Raw genomic sequence first — 10,424 nt, 5'->3', positions numbered from 1 at the left:
TTGGGACGAGATGGTGAAGACCCAAACTGAATAATGTAGGATGAGAACTGACCATAACTTGAAATTGAGTTTGGAATAAAATATTAATACGACCTTTATAAGATTACCCCACATCAATATATTAAAATTTTCTAGTAAATAGATTTTAAAGTAAATTTGACAAGTTTGGGTGCCAATTAATTGTCTACCAAAAGGGACTAAGAAAATAAATGGTGGTGGAATCAATTTATATGAAAGGCATATACATATCCAAATTTTCCAATAAAAACAAAGGACATGACAAAATAATTCCAACTGTTTTTGTAGAATAGAATAGAGAGAACTTACTATAGACTTCTCCATTCACAAACATAAAGGGCACCCCCCCCCCCCCAAAAAAAAAAAAAAAAAAAAAAAAAAGGGGGAAAAAAAAAAAAAAGAAAAAAAAAAGGAGGTAAGATAAAGGAAAGTGGTGATGTTCTAATGTAATTTGACATTTATGGATGTTGATTTTAGCACTGTTTATGTGAAATAGAGGCAATAGGGTGAGGAGAAGGCATAGTACGCAGATTGTTGAAATATGGTAGAAGACACAATGTTACTATGCGCTCCAGAACTTCCACCCAACCCATGGGAAATGGTCTCTGCGGAAAATCTCAATAATAAGAAAAGGAAAGAGGTAATTCTCATGTACTTTTCTCTAATCTCAGGCTCAGCTTGCAACCAATATTTGCCTGCCGACAAGGGTTGTGATTTGTGTACGTTTTAAAGTTGTGGATCCAAAACCGTGACTGAGTGCATGATGCAGGATAGAAGAATATGGAAGAAGAAAGAAAAAGAGAATTGTTAACGGAATTCGAGTAGGCGGTGATGGACTTGATAGCGATGCAGCGCTGAGCGGGGGACTATTTTGAGTTTGCTCTGAACGACACTGGTGAGTTATGTCTTCTTTCAATCAAATTTTGTTCATTTCTTGTGTGTCCGTACTGGAAATTGATAATGGATATAGGTACTTGCTCCATTGTTCGTCATTCTTCTTAATATTGATTCGAGACTGGAGTGTCGAATTGCCAATATTAGGTTCTTCCCTTCTTTTCTCTTCTTTTGCTTATGCTGTCAGAGTGGTGTGAGAATGTCTAAATCCCTCGTGTTTAAAGGCGAATTCTGCTACATATTTTTGCAATTTCTTGAGGCTGTTTTGCAGCATCATCACTGGAAAAGAATGGGAAGCAGCATTGTTTAACAAAGTAATGAACAATTCTTTTGTTTCTCTGTCAAAGAATAAGAAAAAGTTGAATGCCATTTTTAACACGGTTTATGTGCTGCTTTTCTGCCATCCATAAAAATGCCTGAAGCTCTTCACCCGGTGTGCAAAGGCTGTCGTTGGTTGGCTATATAAAATATCCTAGAAGAAACAAATGGGAAAAAAAAATTACATTTTCCTTTGAAGCGGAAAAAAATTTACAAAGTTAGTGACCTAACTGGTGAGTCTGGTGCAGACCGAAGATGGTTAGGATCCCTTTCAAGGAAAACAATGGTTATACTGTGTTGTTGCTTAGTTCATGAATTTTCTGCAATTTGGAGCGTTACACAGGCAAGGGACTTTGAATTCGTCAGGCTCGTCAGGATCAAACAAATAGTCATACCTGGCAAATGCACCAAAACAAACACTAAGAGATCTAGCTATGTCTTCCTTTTGGTAATTAAATTTACGTGCATCTGTTGACTCATGTAACAACAGAGAGAGAGAGAGTACGTTAGTTCATCACCGGCAGGCACATTTGTCTTGGCAATAAGTACAATCCGGCTCTCATCGTCACCTACACTCATGATCCTTGCATAGCAGTTAGGCATACACTGGAGAAATGAGGTAAAAGTAGTTAAGATCTAAACCAAAAAGACGAAGCATCATAATAATAGGAGGCCGCAAGATATACAAGAAACCCCAATCTCAACAGTAATTACCGAATGATTGATCAACCGAGCAATATTTCCTGCATCTGTAGCATCCACCACAACTTCTTCACTGATTTTGAATAGCTGAACAGGAAATTTCAGGACTTCAGATTGATTCTCTGCAGGTTGGTGTGGGCGGAAGGGGAATGAAATTATGTCGCACAAAATCAAATTTAGAAGAGATCATCTTACATAGCAGTCTTTCCCCTCTGTACGATAGCGTGCCTCTCTAAGATCTGCAACACTGCGTCTGACCTGCTCACCACGATATTCAACAACCTGGCCATAATGGTATGAAATTTTACAAGTCCCTTCACATATGACTACTGACATGCAGAAAATGATATGTCACCCTATACTTTTCTGCATTGGTCTTAAATTAATATAGATCAATAACTAGTGAAAGCAAATACCATTTCTCCTTCTAGGATGTCCCTACGTGCAAAGAGGCCCCATCCATGTATTTCAGATCTACCAAAGCACACTTTATCCTTTTCTGTTTTCTGGATTGGCAGATGAGAATTAAGAAGGTTAGATTATTATGTTCAAGCCTGTGATTCAACAATTAAATATTACCTGTAGATGGTGAAGTCGCTCTCTGAAGGTGGAGAAGATCCTAGGCTTCTCTATTTTCTGTCCCGGAAAAGAAAAAAAATAAGCAGTTGGTTTTCAGATAAGCTATACACAAGGATTCTCGTAGTGTAGTTTCATATGAACAGGTTGAGAGCACATATCCAAAAAGCAGCTCAGTAGGGAGATTTACTCTATTCGCGTTCAAGCTTTGTATTGCAGTCATAGAATGATGACGCGGTCCCATAATTTGATGCGCAATGGCCTCCTTTCTCGTCTGCTGGGAAGCAAGAAAACATGGGAAATATTAGAACACGATTAAGACGCTATACAAATTATTAAAAATTGCATTTTCCATAAAATCACTATTACTTCACAGGATTGTTAAACCTTTTACATTTTTCCTACTCCGTCTATATGCATATAGAATTAACAAATAAGCACATACTAATATTTCGTTGTACAGACCTTGTTTGCTCTTTTGAAGACACGACATCTTGCAGCAGAAAATGGGTCAACCTCCTCAATATCCACTGAAGTAGGTTCCTCAAGTTTCAACCTGCTTGTTGAAATCAGCCTTGCACCTGCGTGCCTTTTGCTTTGAAGCATGCTTTTTGCGGAGAAAGTCCCCTTAGGGGTCTCTACGATCAGAACTGTATCTGGATTAGGTGTCCTGCAAAAAGTATAGGTGGAATGAGCAATGATGCTGCCAAATGAGGTAGGTCTAGTTTAGCATGCCAGTTAGTCCTCTCTAATTCAAAATTCCCTACCACCTCTTCCTTGACCAAACAAAAGAAAGGAATACCATAAAGATGAAACATCACATAACTTTACCTGTGATAGGCGCAATATGAGACCATTTTTGTAATTTGTTTCCCATTCTTTTCCAGGCAATGCAACTGCATTTGACAACACAGTTAATGAAGCATATCTCTCATTGGGTTGCATTAAGGCACAATTGGCATACAAGTGGAGATTTGTTTTGGCAACTAATACAGCTTTCACTCTACAGCATAAGAATAAAAGCACACAACCAACCCCAAATTGGTTGCCAGCAATTGTGCATAGACACAGGTGAAAAAATATCCAGAAAAGTAACAAAGTAGCAAAAATATCATTTTTCTCTTAAAATCTAAATCACCCATAAGCCCATTGACAAGTCAAGTTGACTGATCCTAATGGAAACAATAAAACTCTAAACCACTATGCTTGAACAACTTGGAGCCAAACCTCATTTTCGAACTCCTATGGATAAATAGTAAGGGACAAAATCAGATTAACTGTCAACTTCGTTATTGTCAATGTCCAAATTCCAATCCATTACATTAAAATGAGATTTCCTGCTAGTTCAAAGGGTCATGAAAAGAAAAGAATTGTCAATCAAGTTATCTCACCTCCATACGGTACCCTGCTCTTGATGCACACATTGCATGGTAATAGGTGGAACACTTGCTACATTGTGTACAGGAACCATGAATTTGTTTGCAAACTACACAAATCTGAAATACGAGGAATCAGGAAAACATCCAGAATTAGATGAGGATATAATTCTAAAAGCATATGAACATAAAATCATTTTCCTTTGGGAAAAGAGAGTCAATTAAAATCTAATCAAACAGAGGGATCGAGAGAACGAATAGATATCACTCATTTACGGAAGCAATTGAAAATTAAAATGATGCAGGAGAGAGAGAACAACAGAACCTTTACAAAAGAGCTTGAAGGAATTCTCAATATTCCAAGAGCAGGTTCCATCTTCTCATCACTTGCAAAAGAAACTTCAGGTTGAAACCAAGCACAAGTAACATGAACCCATAATGGTGCAACATCTGTAGGCTTCAGCGCACCACCTAAATTTCCGAGAAAATATAAGTTAAAAAGAATATCATTTGAGAAAAACTGACATATGCTTCAGCCTTCCATGCTTCACTAAGTATTACACTTTTCAAACATAATGGGCTATTTGTCTAATTATAACAGATTAGGACTCAATATCTACTTTTTTAAATTATAATTTTCTTTGTTTGTACTGGTTTCTTCTCTTTGGTAAGTCTGACAGACTATTTTGAGGCACAGAATAATAACCACAGTGCCAAACTATAATAAATGCAATCAGATTGCAGTAACATCAAAGCATTTCTGTTGCTTTCCTCTTCCCTTCCATAACTTTCTTTTGTAAATATAAGCACATACAAGGCCACTGTTTCACGTCTCCTCCCAACTAAAAATTCTTCAAAACTTTTGACAAATGAGGCATACCAAAGAATGCGGAGCAGCAGTGACACTGGACTTAGATGCCACAAAAAGAAGGCCTAGATCAAATACTCAGGTCTAATAAATAAAAGTCGGACAATAATATCAGTAGACTGAAACAAGCAACTGTGTCACTATATGATGAGTTTATTCCTAATTTTGGAAACTTAAGTGATTGAAGTAAGATTCATGCCTTTCACAGGACAGAGGCAACACTCCCGCTCAATATCAGGTGTTTCACAGGCTTTACAGACCCATGAAGTGAAATCACGAACATTTCTTGCGCCATAGCATTCTTGATGAACAGCTATCTGACATCTGAGTAATGAGAGAAACAGGATTATGTTTCTTACATGGAGCGTGTTATTGAAGAATATGATGCAACACCTAATCAAATATTCAGAACCAACAAAACATCAAGATGATTGATGATTTTTATTTAGCTCAAAATATATATAGAGTCCTCCAATATGTGAAAAAAAAATCAGGAAGTCCCTAAAAAAGTTGACCAATCTACCTCATGCATAATCTTCAATAGCCGGAATTAACTCTAGGAGATCAAAGTTCACCTAAGAGATACACCTATGATAATTGAAAAACAACTGTCCACCATCTAGTCACACAACATTTCCGGAAACCAGGCATGTAACAAAAGCAGCTTCAATTGTGAAACAATATATTTCTAGAACTTGCAGTTGACGGCATGGAAAATGTTATGGAGCAAAGTTTGAGATTACCTAATGCAAATTATTATTTTGTTAAAATCCCAATCTTCAACCCATCGACACACTGCACACCTCTCTGTAGTCCACTTGGCATGAACAGGTTCATAATGTTCTATCACCAACAGAAAACAGTAAGTTAATTCAGTGTATTCATGCTGCTGTGGATATGGCGGAATGAAGCATCTAATCCAAATTTAAATGTCAAAACTTCGGAGAGAACCTTGCAAGAAGTTAAGCAACTTCTGCTTCCGCACTTTGATAGAAGGACGTTTGACAGATTTAGCAGGAACAAGACTACGCTCATGATACTCAGCCATCTGTAGCATCTGTGAGGGGGAATTTCTATTAGAAGTGATGCCTTTGATGCAATAAATCCGGAAAAAGTCAGTTAGCAAGAAAGAAAAACATCTTCTGTCAGCAGACAGTCACCTAAACTGGAAACCATTGGGACAATACGTGATGGGTATAACCCTTTCATGCATGCTCCAGGAAAATGAACAGAATATGAAAATGAAAGATCAGCTTCAAGAACAGACCCATTGTTCGAGAGGTATCAAGGAACCTTTCACCCTGACACTAGACTTCCAATTTTTAGTTCTGGAACCAGTGTGACGTTCCCATTCACTGAGTGCCTGCTTTTCTGCTCCACAAGACCCACACTTGCAAACAACTCTGCAACAGAGGAGAAGATAGCATTATTGCTTTTAGGCAGCAAATGAATCATCCTTTAGGACCTGTAAATATCAAAAGGTGATGGAAATGGAAAAGCAACTGATGCTTACAAATGAAGACTTGGAAAATAAGTTCCCTCCACGCCGGAGCACACAACAGCAACCTTGTCAGGCAATGCGAATTTGCCATTCTTTTTGTTATTTCTGCACCAGAAATCATACTTCTCAGAAACTGGGAAGTGAAAGAGCAAGTACTACCACAAAAATAGACACATTTAAGACAAATGAGCAGCAGAACTTACTTAGCTTTAACCTGCACAGTTTCTGAATCTGATAGTTCAAAATTGAACCTAGCTTTGCATTCAGGGCAGTAATAATCACTGGTTCCCAGATCCTAGAACCAGCAAATAGCGTATCTCATAAATCAATAAATTCAAGATTCTCAACAGAGATCTGTACAAAGATACTCATAGAGGAAGGAAAAAATAAAGGGCATGAAGACAACCTTGAAATTGTTATTTGAAAATTTGTCACACTCTGCATGGACCCAAACTTTACAACCATGACACCGCACCTGAATTTAAGTAAAATGACACATTAGGAAAATAAAACAACATATCAACAGAAAGAAACCTTCGAGAGCTTAAACATGATCTCTTACCCAAGTTCCGTTGTCTGATTGATTCCGTATCTTTTTGCATATGCCACAATAGTGTTTCATTTTCTTTAACTGAAACAGAAAAGGAGTAATCATTAACAGAACCGTGAAAGAGCACGATTCTGGAGGATGACTTAAGACTTTGTTAGGAAAAGCAAGCAACAAACCCTGGCACAAGAAGTACACAAACGATTGGTACCAGCAGCCGAATTATTCGATTTCCTTGACAAGTTAGGTGCCATGCTCACGCCACAGGCTTCACAAGATCGTGATTCTTTCTTCATATGTATGTCCTGCTAGAAAACTATTTTTTCTTAATTCTGTATCAATAAGGCAATGAAGTTCATCTTTGGAAGTCTTCTTTATTTACTTTAACTATATTCAAACATAAAGGAAATTGGATGCATGCCTTTGAGCAGTGAAGGGATTGTAATTGAAGTTCCCAACAAACACCAGAAAAGACATGTTGAGTTCACTGGTAAACTGATACAGTTACTACCGTTCTAACAGCAAAATCATTAAGCAGGCAATGTAATTGAACTTACCTGTTCCACAGAGTCACAATGTTGATCCTGATTTGAATCAGAAGCCTCGAAGACCCCTCTTGTAAGAGAACGAAGATAATCCAAATTGCCAGCTGCTGCATTGATTTCAACCATCAACATTTCGTTGAAGCCATTTTCTGCTAGAAATGCCTCCTCTATAGCAGAGCGAAGATTACCAGGTTTGCTATCATTAAGTTCAGTCTGCCCCTGAAATCTAAACCAACAAATTCATGCTGATGCCTACTTCACATCTTCCTTGTATTAAGAAGGCATATGAAACAGAGAGAGAGAGAGAGAGAATAAAACAAAAGCACCTGTCTACATAATCTACAAACGGAAATATCATCCCGCTTTTAATCCATGCATAATCCTGCTCAGAAAAGACATAATCAAAATAATGCCTTCAACCTTCTTAAGTTTGAGACTAAGTTGATGGTTAGGGATGGCAAGCAAACAAAAGGTAAATCACACTCTACCCGATGCTTAAAAGGAAAAAGAAAAAAGAAATTAAAAAAAAAAGGGTCACCCTTTACCCTTTGTGTTCCATTTCCAGAATAACCAAAGAACATGACACAAACTGATCCAGCAACACGAAAGTTGAAAACTTGCTGGGGAACTTGGGACTCTTGATTAAGCACGATGGCTGGCCAAGCAGGACAATGCTTCCCGGATATCGCCCACACTACGTCACCTTCAACAAAATCCTTTGAACTATACAATTTATCAACTCCGCTTATTTGTACATACTCTTCCAGCTCTTCATCGTCCTCCAACTGTTCCTGTAATGTCGTCAATGAATCTCGTGAACCGATATACTTCTTAACATCACAACTTCTGAATCCGTCATTCCTCAGTTCTGCTATCTCATCCTCTGACAATGGCGAAAATTTACGACATTGGTAGCTATTTATCTTCTCCTCATTCCGCTTCCTACTAATGGTTGCATCCCCACGAATCCTCGGGGTTTTGTAGCTGAATTTGTTATCCTTCTCTTTGGCAGGTAAATATTCTGTATCCAAAGCAGAGTCTCTTGCCGCATTCTTACTAATATTCTTCTCTTTCTTCCAATTATCAAGAATTGAATCATTGAATCGTGACGGCAACACCTGAACCCTCCCCCTCGAAGTTCTCACTAGCGGTGGCCGGGAGACTTCCTTCGATTTTGACTTTACACACCTTGGTTCCGAAGCCGCGCCGCCGTCTCTGTCACCTCCAATATCCGCGGGGCCGGAGTTAGAGAGGATTTTGTGAATTCCATAGCTGTTGAATGGAATTATACCAGCGGCAGCCTCTCCAAGAAGATGCAGAGGATAATAACTAGTAGCAATTTTCCGTTTCTTCCGATTGGTCGACGACTCGTCGTCATCACCCGCCGAGTCTCGGACTCGGCACCGTTTCAAAATCGGCATTACCGATTTCAAGCTCTTCTTTATTATCATCCTCCTGGCACACTCCCAAAATCACCCAAATTCACTCAATTCAAAACCCTAACCACGATTACAAAGTCTTCCAACAGCATACGAAACCTCCACAGACAGTCAAAGCAGATAAATTTCCACCGCCAATCAACGCAAATTCGTACTTAAATGACGAAAATAGAAGAAAATCGTTCCTTTACTTGAAGATTCACGATTCTTGGCGTTCAGAGAGAAGCACAATCAGAATAGGGATCTCTGTTCCAAAACCATCTCTCTCTAACTGCTCTGTGAGTCGACGAGAGAGAAAGATAAAAATAAAGAGTATAATTTTATATACGCATACTTATAGATACATCAAAGTGTATGTATAGGCCAGTTTATATATATAAATAATAAAGGATAAAAATTTTTGGAGCGGCAGAATTCCTAATTCCATGTAGTTAAGGTTGGTATATAGATACAGACTGGTGTATGTATAGACGGGGAAAAACTTTTCTAGAGAGAGAAAACTGAAAAGGAATGAGAGCGAGAGAGAGAGAGAGAAGGGGGAAGGTTCGGCGTTATGATTGCGGGGATAGCAACAATGTAATGCTAAATTGCGCCGCGGGCGCTGAGAGCCCAATGTTGAGAATTATAGACATGGTGGCAACCTGGTACAGACATGGCATTGGGCTTTTTTAAGGTTTGTTTTATTTATTTATTTATTTTTGCAGATGCTGGAGAAAGAGGAGTGTGTTCCAAGAAACTTGGACTAAAATGTTTGTAGATTTCTTTTTTGTTTTCTTTTTTTGGAATTACTATAGGTTTGCATGAATAATTCCGTCTAACGTGGAAGAAATTAGAGACCAAAATTTAAATTTGATTTAAATGAGATTGGAAATTTCGAGTTTCTGTAATATATATATATATATATGTTGAAATTGTATGATTGGCCGGATTTGTTTTCCGGCGGACGGATAAGAAAAGGGGCGATGAGTAAAATAAATAAATAAAATTAGTGTGTATTTGAAGGTTGGGAGGCTGGAACATACAGCCCGATTCCGATTGATGATTCGGGCTGCAGACGGTTGTCGGGTGAGGAAGTAGTCGAGCGGGCACCGCGATGGTGGTGGTGCTTGGGGCGGTGATAATGAGTGGAGTGGCTGCAGTGCCTTGTAGCACTGGTGACAGTGGTGGTGTTGAGCGTGGAGGAAAAGGGACTAGGATTTGGCATCTCCATTTAGGTCCAAACCTCAAGTAGAGAAGCATAATTTAATAAAGAAATTGGACGTGTAGTAGGTGCCCGAAATGTAGATGCTTGGTCAAATGCGGGTAGGGGTAGGTGTTTTAGTGAGGCAAATTTGGGGCGGGCCATCGTGGTGGGTGGTGGTAGGAGGAGAAACCGTCGTGGCGGTGGTGGTTGTGGCTGAGAGGATGATAAGGTACACATATATATATATACACACACATATACTAGTAGTTATGTTTTTGTCAGTTGAGAAGAGAATAAAAGGTGAGGAAAGTGGTTTAAAGGTAACTTTTTTTCTTTTTTCATTGAATTCTTGTTTCTTCTGATATAGTCCCAAGTTCATGAAAACACTAAATTGAGTAGAATACTGATTACTTAAATCCCTTCTTCTTTTTCTGTTTCATTTTTTATTTTTTACTTC

At 38.5% G+C, this 10,424-nt stretch overlaps 1 protein-coding gene across 3 annotated transcripts; it reads right to left on the bottom strand.

The window, feature by feature from the left end:
* Window positions 1,218-9,539, bottom strand: LOC105160365 (histone-lysine N-methyltransferase ATX4). Of its 3 annotated transcripts, XR_847703.2 has the most exons (24): window positions 7,891-9,538; window positions 7,672-7,727; window positions 7,358-7,571; window positions 6,980-7,108; window positions 6,816-6,884; window positions 6,660-6,728; window positions 6,457-6,548; window positions 6,266-6,358; window positions 6,020-6,155; window positions 5,704-5,809; window positions 5,496-5,595; window positions 4,952-5,076; window positions 4,210-4,355; window positions 3,900-4,004; window positions 3,340-3,404; window positions 2,974-3,178; window positions 2,699-2,785; window positions 2,512-2,568; window positions 2,349-2,438; window positions 2,128-2,214; window positions 1,945-2,019; window positions 1,736-1,836; window positions 1,462-1,625; window positions 1,218-1,384 (listed from the first exon to the last, which is right to left on the bottom strand). XR_847703.2 is itself a non-coding variant. In XM_011077697.2 (23 exons), the coding sequence occupies exons 1-23, from the start codon at window positions 8,794-8,796 to the stop codon at window positions 1,535-1,537; spliced, it is 3,201 nt and encodes a 1,066-aa protein (XP_011075999.1). In that variant the 5' UTR covers window positions 8,797-9,539; the 3' UTR covers window positions 1,512-1,534. The 3 variants fall into 3 exon arrangements, 2 of the variants coding, with proteins under 2 accessions (XP_011075999.1, XP_011075997.1); XM_011077697.2 differs by lacking the exon at window positions 1,218-1,384 and having other exon boundaries at window positions 1,512-1,625; window positions 2,699-2,782; window positions 7,891-9,539; XM_011077695.2 differs by lacking the exon at window positions 1,218-1,384 and having other exon boundaries at window positions 1,512-1,625; window positions 6,980-7,105; window positions 7,891-9,535.

Source organism: Sesamum indicum, linkage group LG4, assembly GCF_000512975.1.
Source record: "Sesamum indicum cultivar Zhongzhi No. 13 linkage group LG4, S_indicum_v1.0, whole genome shotgun sequence".
In the NCBI taxonomy this organism is placed as follows: Eukaryota; Viridiplantae; Streptophyta; class Magnoliopsida; order Lamiales; family Pedaliaceae; genus Sesamum; species Sesamum indicum.
The sequence above is the reverse complement of the archived record's forward strand: the minus strand, read 5'-3'. Positions and strand labels throughout refer to the sequence as shown.

Excerpts from the sequence above, each read along its gene's own strand:
- LOC105160365 (XM_011077697.2), bottom strand. The coding sequence starts at position 8,796 with ATGATAATAAAGAAGAGCTTGAAATCGGTAATGCCGATTTTGAAACGG. Across the intron at positions 7,109-7,357 it reads ATTGTGACTCTGTGGAACAG|CAGGACATACATATGAAGAA; the intron begins GTAAGTTCAATT and ends ATAGTTTTCTAG. Across the intron at positions 5,077-5,495 it reads AAAATAATAATTTGCATTAG|ATGTCAGATAGCTGTTCATC; the intron begins GTAATCTCAAAC and ends CTCATTACTCAG.